The sequence below is a fragment of the Suricata suricatta genome, chromosome 9 (genome assembly GCF_006229205.1).
Source record: "Suricata suricatta isolate VVHF042 chromosome 9, meerkat_22Aug2017_6uvM2_HiC, whole genome shotgun sequence".
NCBI classification, from domain to species: Eukaryota; Metazoa; Chordata; class Mammalia; order Carnivora; family Herpestidae; genus Suricata; species Suricata suricatta.
This window is the reverse complement of record NC_043708.1, coordinates 29,932,968-29,950,640: the sequence shown is the minus strand read 5'-3', so window position 1 is coordinate 29,950,640 and position 17,673 is coordinate 29,932,968. Positions and strand designations below refer to the sequence as shown.

The following is a 17,673-nucleotide window of genomic DNA, read 5'->3' as shown; positions in this document are numbered from 1 at the left end:
TGAAGGCTCTTGTCCACGCTTCTCCCTTTTCCTCTGTCTTATGCCTATGCTAGGACTTCCCAGTGTGGTCCCCATGGCACGGTGTGTCCCCTTCTCCTGGGAACTGTGTGTAACGAACTATCTTTTCAATGTCAGTGGTCTCCTGATCTTCTGGTCTTATCGTATCTGTTATTCTATTAATAGCCAATATCTAAAACAGGAAAACTACCAACCTTTTCTTATTCCCTATCTTCTATCTGCACCTAAATAGACTTCTAGCAAATATATTTTCCATTTATAAATTCTTCATTGTTATTCATTCTTATACATTACTTATTATACATTCTTTTCCTCTTAAACACACAAGGCAAGGGCAATGTGGTGGAGTATAAGGAGCAGAGAAAAAGTTCTGGTCTGGCTTCAAATCTTGACCCCTAACCCCCATATTGTGAAGAGCTCAATCAGCCTATTGAAGGATGGAGGCCATGTGGAGGAGAATCAAGATACCCTCAGCAATAGCCAGCACTAATTGCCAAGGTGAGGCCAGTCTGGACTACCTACTTCTGTTCTGCCATCAGATGGATGAAGCTGCAGGTGACCCAGGAATTAGCAGGAAAAAAAACCACTCTGAACCCCACAGAATATTACTAAAATATTGTGTTAACGCACTAGGTTTTGCAGTGGTTTATTATGTAGCTGGCAACTGACATACCTTCTTAGCTCCTTAAGGGAGAAAAGCCATTCTGTACACACGATAGACTAGTCCTTGGACTTCGGGTCTGAATTTTGCTTAAGCCATGTGACAGAGCAATGATGACCAAGGTAAACTGCCTTTTCTCTTCATACCAAAGTCAGCGACATGCAGAGCAACTTAGACAAAAGGTCAATGTTCAGTTTTGATAAGTCCTTTTTCATTCTGTGGCACAAACCTGTTTCTGCCTCCTACATATCTTGTCAGGCTTTGGGGCAGTAGAGAGGATACAAGTAAGAGAGTAGGTAAATGTTGGCAACTGTATGTACCCTTATCCTTCTCCCCTGTATCAAAGCTAAGACCCAAACTGGTCATTTGGATTTCTTCCTTTCCTCTTTCCATTGTTCTGTCAGAGATGCTATGCTAAGTTGTTAGAAAAAATAAGGACGTTACTTATTCAATAACCTCCAAAATCGGTGGAGAAAAGATTGTAAAGGCTCACTGACAAATGCAATGAGTTTTTATTGAATACCGATATGAGCTAGGCAGTTAGATATACTATTGTTTCATTTGCCATATCTGGTATCGAATAGCAAAGCTTAGGAGAGATTATCAGCTACTTCAATGGCTTCTTTTACACATTTAATCTGTGATGATATTCCCTAGGAGATAGGTCTCATGTCCACGTGTCTTCCAAGCTGCAGCAGGGCATCTACTTAATCTGAGAAACGCAGAGCTGTTCGGATCCAGGCATGCAAGGTGACATTAAGATCAAAGCGGAAAGGAAGCAAAATAAGGTTCATAAGGAAAATAACCTTATAAGAACTAACATGGCCTGTGGGTGAAATGCACATATACTCAGGAATAAGAAACTCATATTCAAATCGGCCTTGCAAATACAGAATTAAATTGGAATTCAATTTGAAAATCTATACACTAGGAAGAAGGATCATCCCATTTTCCTGTGATTGGTTAGTAAATTTAATGACTACAGTAAATACATGTTCTTTTGTAAATGATTCTGTTAATGATTATCTTGCATTTGAAAACATACTTTGGCCCTAGCCCCCTCCCCTTTCCCCCTGCAAAAAGAACATGAACAGTATGGAAAATGCTTAGAAACAGGACCTAGTGTTTGTATAACTTCTTTAGACACAGCAATACTTTCTTTTTTATATACTTTTTTATATTGATACTGTCCCAAGTGCATCAGGTCAGCAGACCAAGTGCTTTATAGTATGTGTGTGTATAAATGTCAGCATCAGGCAAGAGTTTGTGGCAGTTAAGAACCTGGTTCTGATCAGAACAGAATTCCTTAAAATACTGTTTTCCTTCTGATCACAATTGTCCTTTTGGATGTGAATGCTGGTCCCAAAAAGATTTGCAGATCAAAGAGGAACAGCAAAAGGGCATAGTAACCAAGTCAAGACCTATTATAGGTTAAGAGGTTGAGCTTCATAACTGAATCACCCACTTCTAGACGATGCTACCAAAATACATTACCATCAAGATCACCAACAAATACTCCCCCACGATCAGATAATGAGCTATTTCAGCTTAGAGTGACTGTATCTTACTTATCTTTGTATCCACCACCTAGTATATACTAGGCATTCATTTGTTGAAGGAAACAACCCTCATCTGTCCGAAGATAAATTCTGACTAAAATTGACTAGAATAAAATCTTTATTGGCTCCACATGAAATTACATGAATACCACTCCCCCTTCATACTTGACAGCTTAATGGTTATGTTGTTCCATTTCTTTAAATATACCGTTTAAATCGCTATTTACATAATAAAAACAAGGTCCGACATCAAAACACACACTTCTCTAATTTAGAACTACTGGTATTTAGTTCAGAAGTGCTCGTGTGATTGAACTTGCTATTAGAGCTTTGGCAGAGGACTGTGTGGGATCTCCCAGTTTTGCACAAGCATGCAGTACCCTTCAGCTGTCAGCTCTTCCTGCCTCTATTCAAGGCCCAAAGACAGAAGATCCAAGTGGACTGAGACAAAAAGGATGTCGTCTATGTCCGTGCAGTGGACACATTCAAGACATAAAGAGGAGCCAGAAAGGACACCTTAAGTCTTTGATCTGAGTTAAGCCAGTTTCTCTCTCTGAGCTTCAATTTTCTCATCTCTAAGATTAATCCTAGAATTTTTCTAGTTCCCTTTTTGCACCAATGTTCTATGCGTTGGCTCTAATTAACTTCCTGGCTGCACACACTGAAACACTACTACTGCTGGCCAGTCCTGGGCAAGTCAGAAGCCACAGAATGCTCCACTTCTTATTCCACGTCCACACTTGGGCAGAAGCTCACAGAGAGCTTGGCTCTAAAAGGCCCAAGTGAAATTCTCACTTAAGAGTGAAGCAACGACTGCATGTGGTTTGAGAATTTATTTATTTAATAATTTAAATGCCACAGGGCATTGTTTACGAACACTGCCTACCAAAATGACCTAATGAACTTTATTTTACTGCTGCCTGAGTCCCGCCCCCAGAGAATCTACTGAATTGGTCTAGGTGCACCCGGGAACCAGAATTTTCTAAGCTCTCCAGATGATTCTAACCTAAGAAAAAGGGGACTATTGGCATAGAGCAGTGATTCTCAAAGTTTACTGTCAACCAGTCACCTGGAGGGATTGTTAAAATGCAGATTACTGGGTGCCGGACGGTTTCAGATTCAGCACGTCTGGGATGAGGCCCAAGAACTTACTTTTCTAACAAGGTCCCCAGTGATGCTGATGCTTTTCTCCAGAGACTACACTTTGATAACCGCTGTGAGAAATATCATTGACAGTGGCACCTGATGTCCTGCGTCATATCCTGATTCTATCATTCCCACCGATGTGATCTTAGCAAAGTAATTTACTAGCTCTCCTTTAGTGTCTTTTTTAAACAACATTTGGATCTCAGAGATGTCAATCATGAACAAATAGTGTACAATCAGGACTTAGTACACTACCTCGCACAAAATGTGGTAACGAGTATTTCCTTTTCCATTGTACATGGCTAGATGGTGTGAATTAAGTTAAATAATAGCACAGACTACAACTTGGCAGAAAATGAACAGACAGTTGAAGCAAACACTGTCTTATTAAAATTATTCATTTAAGATGATACATACAGAAATATTTTAAGTATTTTGTCTTAAAACACTTTCATTCAACTTTTAAAACTTTGAACATAGTAATTTAGGTGGCAGGAATATTAGATACAATTTATAAAGTGAAGGGAATACTAGATTCAATCTATAAAGAGCATGAATTTTTAAAATGACCTACCATGGACTCCAATACTTCATCTAGGATAATAATTTAGTTTTCTAGAGAATCAGAAAAGTTGAATGGCATATTTGCCTAAATCCCAAATCATGGATTGTTCAATGCTGTTGAATTCCAGAAAGAAACTAAATTATTAAAGTGCATAAGAATCCCAATTATTAGACAAAGCAAAACTTCTACCAGCAAGGGGACAGGCGTGCTATCTGCTTCATTTTGAATGTCTCAAGGTTCTCTCAGGTGTCAATGTCCAAACCCTGGGATGAATCCTGGGAGGTAAGCAGGCCCTTTGCGGAAGCAGCAGCCTCCAGACGCGGCGTTGCGCCTCCACAGCGGGCTGGCCGCGGGGAGACCGGAAATAGCGTCCGTGCTGCCCTGTGGGCCCTCCAGGGACAGCTGTCCAAGTGAGTCTCAAAGGTACTAGACAGTCCAGGTCTAAAGGCCCAAGTCCTACTGCGACTGTTTAAAGCAAGTTTCTCCCTAGAGCAATGGTTGGCCCAGAGGCAAGGTCCTACTAAGATTTTTATTTTTAAAAGCCCTCCCTTTCCACTCTGGCCTGATGTCATTTTTCAGAATTCCTGAAAAAAAAAAAAAGTGGTGGCTGCCTACATCTCTGTTGCTACATCATGCTCTGAATGTCGATCCATTTATTGTTTTCAACTCTTACGTAACCAGATGATGCACTTTTAACTTCGCATCTACCTGTGAATTGCCTTAACTAGACTATGGGCTCAAGTCCACAGTCCTGAATTTGTCCCCTTTCTCCAGGGAACTTTCTTAAGTGCTCTGAGTCTCAGGAACAGTTCCCTTTTGCTGTCTGCAATATTTGACATTCTTTGTAAAAGTGTCTTAACAAAGCTGGTGTCCAACCAACATGTGTAAAATATTTACTAGATTATCCATGCTAAACATCGGACACTACTGGTTACCTCAGGGCAGGTCTTCATGCTTCCTGCTGTCGGGATCAGGTAAGGCCCATGGCCTTGCCAGCCAGGCTATCTGGAGGGTGGAAATGATTTCTTTTTAAGCCAGAGAATTAGCCTTGGTTCAGCTCTCCTTAGTTAGTGCTTTAAAACCAACATTCAGCAGCACACGAACGGAATGGTTCCTACCTCGTTAATGTCTTTGGTATTCCTGAGCACCCATTCACCCACTTCCTTCTCTCAAGTCTCCCCATGAAACAGCCATCAAAGGTCCCTACCCACCAAAATAGAACTCTTTTCTTCCCCTTCCCTGCAAAATGGTTTGGTCGTTAAAAGCTACAGTCAGTGTTTAGATCCTTGCAAAACTACCTGTGATCCAAACCCTCTCACCTGAATCCTAAGCCGAGCTGATTTCATGCCTGTCTGGCCAGGGAGCGGCTCCTTCTCTCAGAATTTGCCATTACTGTTAAATGGCCAGAGGATTCAGGTGCCACCTTGGAGGTACTGTCCTTTTGGCTTGTAGGGTTTTTCTGGGTTGGTTTGGCCCCATCACCCTAGCTCTGACCACAACCACCCCAGCTGATCCTTAAACAGGACCACGAGGTACCGGAAAAGTCACTAGGGCAGCCCAGAGACCAGTAAGATTTATCTTTATATTTCAAAGGTTGGGGACAGATGGACTTACGCAAAGCTAGATTATGGCATTTTACCTCCACTTTGCCACACCTCTTATAGGAAGAAATATTGTTCTAAGGTTTTTGATTAGTTGGTTTGGTCTTCTCTGGTTCTTTCTGGGCACCTGTTTAAGGTTCACTCCCTCACTCCTGCTATGTATCAAATTCTTCCATTAAGAACATCCCTTATAAGACACCTGAAACCACAGAGCCGCTTTCCACTTGTTTAATTCTCCATGAGGCCTCACTATTATACTGCCATCTATCGGTGTGTGTGTGTGTGTGTGTGTGTGCATTTGCTTTTTTAAAAAAGTAAAAATGCTCTCCTCACTATCCTGTGTTTGATATAGGCACCCAAGTATGTAGTTAGAAATTAAATAAAGGCCACAAAAACTTCCCAAGGAAGACCATGAAGAAGAAAAATCCTCTCTTCTCTTGCAGCACGCAGCTGGCCTCTGAGGCATGCCAGCTGAGAAACAGGTATGGCCCATGCTGGTGGGGACACTGGGCCTTTCCCTCTTTGGGTCATAGCTGAACTTCTATTGGTGGTCCTAGCAAAACAGATTAACTCCCCATTTGTCCCAAGCCAAGTCCTTTCTTCAACCTTCCTTCAAACAATGCCTTCACTCTCCCATTAGAATATAAGGACTTGGAGATTTGGATGGTGAGGTCCTGGCTTGGCAGCAGTCTCTTGAAATGATGGGTTGGCTATGCAGAGAGAGGGAAGGATATGGGAGAATGGCAGGGGAGGAGGGTGAGAGGGAGAGAGAAATGTATCCTCTCTTGGGAACACTGGAAGACAGCACGCTGTTCAAGGTCGTTGCCGGTATCTCATGAAGGCCCACGCTGCTACCATGGTGAGGGCAAACACCGGCACCAGCACCAGAGCTACGGGGATACCACTCGGCTCTCCTTCACCTCGATGTCCTATCGGCCCATTCTGCACCTGCAACTGCAAGGAAAAGAAAACGTTACTCAAGTGACCAATGTGGGTTTACCCCAACTGAAATGTCCAGGCTGACACATGACCACCCAAAGCTGTAACCTCCAGGCGCTAACTCTCTAGCAGGAGCCCTCTCTGTTTTAGATGGAAACATCAGCATCATCAGTCCTTTAGAAATAAGTCTGATGGGGAGGTGTTTGACCTTGCTGTGCTACTGACCTAAAAGGATCCGAAGGTAAGCAGATAACCTCTTTCTGTTCTGTACTCCCTCTGCCAAGCTCTCTGTCCATGATATTAGGAAAATCAAGATATGAGATGAACCCTCTTGATCCTGTGGGGAAGCTGGAAAGTCCTGGGCAGCGGCAGGGAGTGTCAACCTTCCTAGAAATGTTTACTTAGAAAGATTGCCAGTCATCAGAAAACTATAAAGGGCAGATCTGAGCAATATGAACACAGGTACAGTGCCATTTCGGGAAATACTTGGCAATTCCCAAAAGGCACCCGCTCCCTCCTCAAATGGGCTCACGTCTTTCCTCTGGACTGTCTAATACTGGACACAGTAAAGATGAAATTTATATGAAACAGAGTTCAAAGACTCAGGGGGAAGTAAGGAAAAAGAACTCATACCCTAGGGGTAATCATCTTGCACTGCCTGGGCATTCCCTTTTGAGGCTGGTGGCCTTTCTTCATGTTAACTTTTCATAGCTAACTTGCAACAGTCACAGTTCCACCTTGTTTCAGTCCAATGGTGTCAACCTCATCACAACCAGTGAGAAGTCTGACCATTCCATCTGAAAGGCAGCGCTGCCCAAGTTACCTTTTCTATTCTCTCTCCTTCTTCTACATCCTTCACTCATTTCCCGTTGAGATGTCCTGAGAGGGCGTGCCAGTGGTAAGATATGGATGGTTTTTAGGGCTGGGCCAGTTCTCTGACCAGAAGTTTTATTAGGAGTTATTTATGGAGGTTTCCTAAACTGTGAACTTTGAAAATCACTTCCCACATGCCTTCAAAAAGAACTAACCATACCTAAAGTGTATACCTATGTTCATTACTTGCCTTTATCTACTGCACAAAGTCTTCCTGCTTTAGAAACAGAAGAGCCAAGGCAGGAGCAGCTGATTACCAATACTGTCTCCCATGGATCTGTTTTCGAATCCATCACATGCAGATTCTGCTTGCAACCCTGGCTGTTTTCTCAGGTATCTTCCATGCCTAGCTCCTTCCAGTTTTGTACTATCTCCTGGCAGGCCCTTCTTCAGCCTCTGAAGCCTCACTCAAGAGCTGAGTGAGGCAGGTCAACATTAATTTAAGAGGGAGTAACCCTATTTTGTAAAAAAATTTTTTACACTATTTATCTTGGAGAGACAGAAAGAGACAGAGAGGAAGCGGGGGATGGGCAGAGACAGAGAGAGATACAGAATCCAAATCAGGCTCCAGGCTCTGAGCTGTCAGCACAGAGCCCAATGTGGGGCTCGAACTCACAAACTGTGAGATCATGACCTGAGCTGAAGTCAAATGCTTAACAGACCGAGCCACCCAGAGGCCCCAGAGAGGGAGTAACTTTAAAGCACACTGAACCTGACTGCAGAGTCGTTGGTGCTGTGGGAGGAATTAGGTCTACCCGGCTTCCTTACCGACCATCCAAATTATAAAACACTAGGAACTAGGAAGTGGATGCAGAGATAGGTGCTGCTTTGATGAAATCCTGACTTCCATTTCCTTCTTCCTGGAGTTCCCCTTTGAGCATTATAGCTTTGGTCAGGAGGGTCATCAAGTTGATAATAAATGGGGGTTGTGGTGGTGATAGGGAAAAGCACACAGTGGGTGTCAGAAAATCCACCATCTTTACACTTTAGTCTCATTAACAAGTATGTTCAAGGGCAGACATAGGTTTCCTTCTCTACTAAAAATAAACCTGATCCTGATTGTATTTTTCCCCCCAATTATTTAAATTTTGCCATCAAGCTTTACATTTAAGGCACATCACCTTGAAGCTAGGACCTCAGCTGCAAGCATACTGTTTCAATTTCCTTTCCTGAAAAGCAGAAGCCCCTGAAGACCCCTTCCTGGGCCAGACGAGCTCTTCAAAAAAGTGAGAATGGAAGGGGAAAAAGACAGCCAAAGGCACTACTGAAGAGGCTTTATTCCCACAAAAGCCTGCGGGCGGCACATAACACCTACCCTGTGCTGTACTCGTAGGGACACGGCATAGCCCGCGTTCCGGAAGAGGTCCACAGCATCCTGGTGCAGCAAGTTCTTTAGGTCTTGGCCATTTACCTGTCAAAAACAGCAAGAAAAGTAGTGTGAGAGGGAGAATGTGAACCCTCATGAGTCAAAGACTTACATTCACGTGACTGAACATTTAAAAAACTACAGGGCAAATTCCGAGGCTTGGGAGAATGGAAAAGTTACAAGGTACTCAGAGTAACGGTCATTTTTAAAGCCATGTTTTCTGAGAACTGAGGTTCCATGAGCCACTTGAAGAGCACCAAAAAAGTGTCTCTTTCACTTTAGCTCCTACTGCCTGTCTCGTTTTGACCCTGGGTTTCTGTTACAGAATTTGTGTGTCTTCCATGAGCATCAGCCTGCTTCCCTCCAGCTAACACGGTCTTCCAAGTTAGCACTTTATCCTTTCTACTGCTAATCCCTGGCATTGCCAGCTTCCACTCCAGAAATATAACTTGATGAAACTCTACAGATGTAACTCCACGAAACAACATTGATGTGCTGCGAACCTGCTAGCCCATTCTATGGTCTTGATCAACTGTGAGCAGTTTCCCTTGATTCCATGGATACTCTCATCCTCCTCCAATTTACTAATCTTACAATCTTTCTTTGATGATACAAACTCCTAAAAAACGTTTCAGGGTAGGTCAGTCCTGCCATTTAGAGATGAGAGGTGACTAGTGGTATTAATACTTTTTTAGCCGCAGGAGTGACAGCATCCACAAGTGACATCCTATGCTGTACTCAGGGACACCGCAGAGCCCACTCTGTGGTGCTCAGAAACAGCACCAAGAACACCGAACATATTTACTCAGTCGGTTCTGTGCTGCATGCTTCACATACACTATGTAATGTGCTTCTCGCAATATCCTATGAGGTAGACACTGTTTTTATCTGGTCTTCACAATGAAGACAGTGAGGCTGAGCAAGGTGGATAATCTGCCCAAAGTCATAATAGGTGAAGGAGCCAGGGCTAGTGCTTTTAAATACTGGAAGGTTAAAGTGCCCTTGCCCTAATTTACTTTTCCCTCTTCGCCATTATTCTTCCACCTTGACTGTTCTTTTTTTATTTGAGAGAGAGAGAGAGAGAGAGAGAGAGAGAGAGCACTAGTGGGAGAGGGGCAGAGAGGGAGGCAGAGAATCCCAAGCAGGCTCTGAGCTGTCAGCGAGGAGCCCGATGTGAGGCTCAGTCCCATGAACCACGAGATCATGACCTGAGCTGAAATCAGGAGTTGGATGCTTAACCAACTGAGCCACACAGGCACCCCCACCTTGTCTATTCTCCAACTATTGTCAGCTAAAGCTCAAGCCATTGCCTTATCCAAGCCTCTCATCTTGTTACTATCTTCCTTCTACAAGAGGGTCTCCACACAAACCCTTGCCAATGCCCTTAGTGAATTAATCTAACTAACACCACTCTGGAGTTACTGATGGTCTAGCTTCCCATATTAACAGTTTCCTGCTCTCGTCACCAACTGGCAGAAGCCTTTGACTTCAACAGCAGGCACGCTTCAGCTCCAATATCTTAAAGTCTTAGAAAATGGACCACAATTTCTACTCCCTTTACACTTCATATTCCGCTACTGAATCTGCTCATTATCCTCCTCAAAACCTTTAACCTTTTTAGACTTTGCTTGCATCCTTACCCATCTAGGAGTTCTTGCTATTATTTCAACAAAGCACTTCGTAAACTATTAGAATCCTTGTTCCCTATGATCCTCTGCCTTTTCCAGACCTACACAACACACTGCATTTACTTTCCTTGTCCCTGGAGAAACACACACACACACACACACTTTGCAGCACAGATGCATGCTAGCTGACACTTGCTATATTCTTAAGACCCTCAACTAACCTGGTGAGCTCCCCAATGAATTCCCAGAGGCAGCTGTTCCAGACCTTTCCTCCTGTCAAACCCCAACTCCAACCCCATCTCCTCTCTCTGCAGACTCCTTTGCCTTATCTTTCTTGAGAATAGGAGTAACTTCTCACACTCTCTCCATGTTCTTTCCTCCTCCTTCAAAATTTCACGACAGCCTCCACCGCTGCTTTGCCCTTCTTTCTGTTAGATCTGTTTCCTTTACCGACGCTGTTTCTTCTTTCTGTTAGATCTTAGATCTGTTTCCTTTACCGACGCTAAGCTATTCACTAGTGGTCTTGGTCCTGTTCCTTCTGGCTTTCTTATAGAACTTAGGTGGTCACTTGCTCCTCTTGATTCCTTTATTACTGCTCTTGGCTCCTTCTCTAGTGAAATTATCCTCATCTAGAAAGAAAACAATATAAGTACTTCTTGAACCCACTATCACCCTCTTCCCATCATTTCTCCTCTTCCTTTCATTGGAAGCTTTGTTCGGAAGCACTACCTCCACTTCTTCAGCAGCCATTCACCCATTACTCCCTGGCTCTGTCGTGCTCTATGAGGTCGGGGGAAAGCCCATGCTGTCCCGCAGCGCAGCGGTGACTTCCCGTCTCCGATCCCACAGCCCTTCCTCAGCCTTCCTCCCTCATGCAGTTCTCTCTGGTCTCCGCTCACCAATACTTAGCTCTCTGAGTTCTTGAGTGATTCCTTTCCTGATTCTCTTCCCCTCCTTCCTCTTTAAGGTAAGTAAATACTCCTCCATGTCAGTTGTCTTTTGTCCTCTTACCTCCTGTCCCATGGTGATCTTTCACAATCTCACAACTCCCAAATTTCTATCCTTATTTCTACTTCTGGGGTTGCCAGTACCTGAATATTCTGCTAGACCCCAATTCAATATATCCAACGCCCCCCCCCCCTTTTTTTTTTACTTCCCACAAAACCAGACTTTCTCAACTTCCCTCTTTTGGCCACTACCATTCCTTAGGACTAAAACTTTGATAATATTTTTAAACTCCACTCTTTGTCCATATTCACATAAAACAAACTGTCAAATCCTAACATAGTATCATTCCTCATACACTATTTTCTTTGAATTGCCTCTCTCTTTAGGCTGTGGATACTTTCAGATGAACTATTGTGATCATCTTCTCTCTGATTCACTTTCCTCTAGGCCCTTCCCTGCTCTAACCTATGCAAACACTATGTCTCCAGATCAGTCCTCCTAAAGTACAATCTTATTCATGCCACTTTACTACTTAAAAACAAAACAAAACTGGAAGCAGGGGAGAATGCCTGATTTTTCATTCTGGTATGCAAAGTCCTCGAGGAAATGGCTCCCACCCACATTCCCAGTTTAATCTCACATTATTCCCTTCCATCACTCTGTGCTCTAAATCACATAACTCACTGTCCCTAGGACATAAAACATACATTCTTACCTTCATACCTGTGCTCTATTTCCACAATCTGAATACACTTTTCTTTTTAAAAACTCTATGCCATCTCCAAGATTAAACAGGATCAGTCCTGCTACCTACAGTGGAGAAGTGAATATAGTTTTCTAGTTGATGGACTTTGATTTCATGCTACAAAGCCACCTTCTGGTTATGGTTTTCTTGTTGGTTTGTTGGTTGGTTGTTTTGGTAGCCATGCCAAAGGGAAAGAACTTCAGGGGTCCTGGAGTCACCACAATGAATTCTCAACAACTCAACTTTCTAGGTAATTCCAGGGGAGAAAATAGGTGTGAGAATTATAGTGAAAAGACTCATGGAACTAATCTAGCCCATGTGAGAACTGTATTTTTTTATTGTAAGGAAATAGGTGTTTTTCTCTAAGAGACAAGTAAGTTAATGAAGCAGTCATGTCAACAAATGCCAAAGATACTAGAGCTCAGTATGAGAGCCACGCTTCACAGTGATATGAACGCAAGTGGGAGAACTGAGTCACTACATACACGTGATGGCAAGAGTACTGAGGTCAAAGTCATCTTTACAATCACATCTAGCAACACTAATTGCTAGGAATCACTGCATATTCATCATCATGTCTGGAGCTGTCTCTTCATTTCACATGTACTAACTATGAGTTAGGAACCCCCATGTTAGAGATGATAAAACTTGAAAGGCTATGCAGCTTGTCCACAGGCACACAGAATGGAAGCAGCAAAGTCAGGACTGAAAACGTTCAGGCCACAAAACCTTCACTTTAAAAGATGAAACCACAGGGGCGCCTTGGTGGCTCAGTTAGTTAAAGGGCCGACTTTGGCTCAGATCATCATCTAGCAGTTCGTGGGTTTGAGCTCTGCATTGGGCTCTGTGCTGACAGCTCGGAGCCTGGAGCCTGCTTCGGATTCTGTGTGTCCCTCTCCCACTCTCCCCCTCCCCCACTCCTACTCTGTCTCTCAAAATTAAAAAAAAATTAAAACAAAAAAACACAAAACCATAGAACTTTACATTGTAAATAAGGATTTTATTTCAGCAACATATCACTATCCATCATATTGATGTTGTCCATTGAACTTTTACTGGTTTAACAGCTTCATTTGTTTCAAATGTGTTATACATTTAAAAAATTTTAGTTGTATAAAAAATAAGTCGTTTTATTTTATTTTTTTATTCATGTGCATATACTGAAGCAGCATTAAAATTTAAGAAGCTAAAATTTAGTCAAGTGCCACTTCATTGAAAGGCCTTTCTAAAGAATTCTACTAGATGTGACTGATCTTAAACTCAAAGTGAACTCTGTACTATATTGCATCACTTTATACTCTACTGTAAATAACTTGGAAAGGCTGTATTGCAAAACTCATCATTATAACTCCTGGTATATCTAAAGAGTACTTTGAACACCACTTGAGTAGAATAAATGTCACGTGATCCCCTGAGGTTTGCTCGTAGACCGCAGTCTGCGAGGGCCTGACTGACCTGCTCTCAGTATTATATGGCGCTGAAAGGCCTGGACTCTGACAACAGCTTTACCTGCCAGTAACTCAGTGTGTAACCTTGGTCCTCACCTGAGCCTCCTTCTGCTAATGGGGAAGAAAGACTTGGTGATATCAGGGAAGAGAAGGTGCCAGACAGGGCACAGGCCAATTATACCAAGTATGCCTTTCAACTCTCCTAGTTAAGCCTAAAGGTATTCTAATATAAAAAGACAGTTACTCTAATTACTTTAAAAAAAAAAAAAAAAACCCATGGGGGCACCTGGGTGGCTTAGTCAGTTAAGCATCTGACTCTCGATTTTGGCTCAGGTCATGATCTCACGGTTTTGTGGTTTCGAGCCCCACTCAGTGCACTGATTGCATATGGAGCCTGCTTAGGATTCTCCTTCTCTCTTCGCCCCTCTGCTGTTTGTACTCTCTCTGCCTCTCCCTCTCCAAAAAAAAAATAAATAAATAAAAAAAACCCAAAAAACAAAAACCAAAAAAAAACCCAAAAAACAAAAACCAAAAAGCAAAACAAACAAACAAACAAACAAGAGGCTTTTAGATATTCCAAGGGAATTTCTTTTTTATCCATTTCTCTACCCAAGATAAAACAGCCCCATAAATCAAATTATGATCCTTTGTCTCGTGACAAGGTCACCTCTAATCCAAAGCCAAACTGGCTTTCTAAAATTAGCCTCCTCTAAGCATTTTTAGATGCTACCTCATATTGACTAACCACCAAGTTCTGTAGATTCTACCCCTAAATGTGGGTAGAACTCACTCTATGTCACCACCCGTACTGATATATGGAGGTTCTCGATATATGACCCCAGAACCAGCAGCATTAGCATTCATTTGGGAACTTAAAAGTTAAAAGCAATCTCCATACTTTCACAAGCTGTCCAAGTGATTCTGAGTTTGAGTTAATTCTAACCTAAACCATCTGAAACAAACTTTAATGGTCTCTCCATCCAGCTGACTTACCCTATTTAATACATATTCTGTTCATACACAGATTTCATCAGTGATTTTCCATTTACCAAAGCAGTGATTTTTCAAATATGAGTCTACTGACCCATCATAGAATATAGTGAAGTCAGTTCAATGATGGATCAAGACCAGCATTTAATTTTAAAAAAGTGAAATTAGAAGAAAACGTAACATAGGATGTATCACCTATAGAAGAGATATTTTCTTAAATTTTGCTTCAATTATATGTCTGTATGCACATCCATGCGTGTGTATTACCTACTATAGGTCATAATGTGAAACATTTCAATAACACTTGCCTACAGCAGTGCCTCTCAAAATTTACTCCCATTTTTTATTCACACCCCAGGGATCTTGCTATAATGCAAATTTTGATCCCAGTAGGTCTGGGAGGCCCTGAGACCGCATTTCTAACACACTTATAAGTAAAGGCCAGCTGGTCCGCGGACCTCACTTTTAGTATATTCAACCAAGAAACCTTAGAACATTGCTAAACTTGCTACTTCAGCATCCTTAACTCATGGCGTCATTTTTTGAACTTGAGATATGGCAGATTTGCAACATGCTAGAAAATTCTGCTGGCTGAACATTCAGAGGACTGTGATGGTGGTGTCTAGTTAACGTATGGGGAAACATACATTTTCCCCCTCCTTTAAGTATGGTGGTTAGCGTCTTCAAAATGGAGTTTCCTATTTTCTGCCTTAGGAAATTAATAAACTGAGTTAAATTTAGTTTTCTTTGATGATTGACAATTTTGCATAGCCTCAAAAGTTTTTTTGAATTGCCTCACGAGCTCTAACTATAGAACAGTATCAATATAAAATGGAGACGAGAAGTGGACTCAGATTATGCTCTGGATATTTTAATTTCTTGCCAAGATCCTGAAATGACTGAAAAGTCACCAACTTAAGAATTATATTTGACAAGAACAAGAAATACAAGAGGTTTGGTCAAAACGGAATATTCATCCATTCCATTTTAGAAATCAGCGCCATCACCTTGAGCTCCTGAACTTCATAAAAACGTAGGGTTGGCTGAGGACTGACTTATTCTTGAATGACTGTCCACCTCCCTTCACTTAGGCAGAGACATGAGGGAAATAACAAGCCTAGACAGTGTACTTTTTAAATTTTTTTCGGAAAGATAAAATTTCCCCAGGTTCCCTGGTAGCCTATACAAATATGAACTCATCCTCACCATCACACACAGAAAATAAACTTTGGGTGAGGAGTCTCCATTTCCAGCCTTCATCTCAACCTTGGGTTGTTCCACTGCTAACATCTGTTTTTGTTTCATGGCTGTCAGATGCAATAGGGCCTGAAATGGCACGGTAAGTCATGCAATTATTTAATATTACTTGAAAACATGGGCATAATCTGGGGAGAAATGGAAAGATTAAATTAATAGTCAAGAATAATTCACAGAAAACCTAGATCCCTTCATACTTTTTTGAGTCATCCAAACTGAACGTGCTAAGGAAGTGACTCCAAAGCCAGTAATCAAGTACTTAAGGACATGAAAGGAATAAAGTGAGTTACAGGCGAGACACCACCATTTAGTGGTTAATGCCTAACAAGTTCCTCTAAGGACAGAAAGGGGACAAGATGGTGAGGCAACAGGCGCTTATTTCTTAAGGAACAGGGTCTAGAAAGACGAATTTTGGAGCAAACTCCTGGAAGGGAAACTGGAGTCAAATAAGATAGCCCTAGAGAGAATGGAGAAGGGCACTTGGGTGCAGTTGGTTAAGCGTCCGACTTCAGCTCGGGTCATGAGTTCGTGAATTCGAGCCCTGCATCAGACTCTGTGCTGACCGCTCAGAGCCTTCTTCGGATTCTATGTCTCCCTCTCCCTCTCTGCCCTTCCCCTGCTCATGCTCTGTCTCTCTTTCTCTCAAAAATAAACCCAAAACATTTTTAAAAAAGAAAAAAGAATGGAGAGGATGCACTGGCCTTGTCCCCTTGTATATATATGCTTTTTTCTTCCTCAGTCTTCCTTTATTTCTCCCCATATCTGTCGTATATCTTTGCCTTTTCTTTGCTGGGCATTTCCTGCCTCTTTTCTTTGCCATGTCTTAACTGGCCAAAACATAAACTTGATCTAAACTTGAATCATTCTTTGTTATGTGTCTTACAGATATTTGTAATACTGAGTATCTTTTATAGATCTTTGTAATATTTCTATTTCTTTTACTTTGATAAAGTAAAATCCTCTTTGCTATGAATTTTAAAATGAAGCAAGTGTTTTCAACATCTACTTTTTCTTTTCACGGGCATTCATCTCCTCCCATACCCTTTTAAAGAAACTCGAGTGGCCTTCCAGTAGTTTCTTTTTTCTATGAGGCAACGGCCCCCATAAGTAAGGCTCCTCATCTCAGCTTATGTCTAATAAATTCTCTCACACTGAGCTTTATGTCCTTCTAACCTAATTCTATCCCTTATATTCAGTTTTTATGTGAAGCCATACATAAAATCTACTACCTCATCCCACAACTTCCTGTTTAGGTTAACTAGTTCAAGCCCCTCATTTACCTCTTGGCGGCAGCACAGTATACGGGTTAAGAGGTGAGGCCCCAGATTCAGACAGACCAGTTTTAGTCCTCTGCCACCTACTAGCTGTGTGGCCTTGGGCAGGCGGCTTGACCTTACCAACAGCTCAGCTTCCTTAGCTGCAAAATGGTCATAATAAACGTACGCACCTCTTAGGGTCACCACAATATTAGATACACTTAAAGGTCTCAGCATACTGCTCAGCATATGGAGCTCAATAACTAACCATTCCCATTCTTCAATCATCTATCTTTACCCAAACTTTTGCAAATAACATGGCTGTCCTCTTATCCCTGTATTTTTCAAATGTAACCCAGGCCCCAGTTTCCTGGAGAGAATGCGGTAAATGTCATTTTAAAATGCATAGTTTCTAACTACATGCTATACTTTTGACAACTCATTCTCAAATTTTCCTTAATGTACCATTCAAGTTGGTTTCATGTTTTTACAGTTTCTTTCTCCCGGGAGTTATCAGAAATAATCTGCTGGTAAGCTCCTCAGGATCGTTTTGGGATAAAAGGTATTTATCACTGTACCTCTCAAGTTAATAAACAGGATCGAGAAGCTTAATGGACTGAAAAGAGGCAAAACAGTTGGTGAGAAGGACAAAAATAGGATGTTACCATCCATG

General features: G+C 42.0%; 1 protein-coding gene across 3 annotated transcripts in view; it reads right to left on the bottom strand.

Annotated features, from left to right (window-relative positions):
• Window positions 1-1,172: 1,172 nt before the first annotated feature.
• SYNJ2BP (synaptojanin 2 binding protein) overlaps window positions 1,173-17,673 on the bottom strand; it is a 39,783-nt gene continuing 23,282 nt past the window's right edge. The window contains exons 4-6 of one of the 3 annotated variants that reach the window (XM_029950909.1): window positions 15,694-15,813; window positions 8,678-8,773; window positions 1,173-6,504 (exon numbers count right to left, since the gene is read on the bottom strand). In XM_029950909.1, coding sequence (XP_029806769.1) covers window positions 6,364-6,504; window positions 8,678-8,773; window positions 15,694-15,813 — 357 coding nt within the window. In that variant the 3' untranslated portion in view covers window positions 1,173-6,363. Of the gene's footprint in view, window positions 6,505-8,677; window positions 8,774-10,727; window positions 10,986-15,693; window positions 15,814-17,673 lie in introns of those variants that run through there. The other 2 variants (XM_029950908.1, XM_029950910.1) reach the window with 2 other exon arrangements.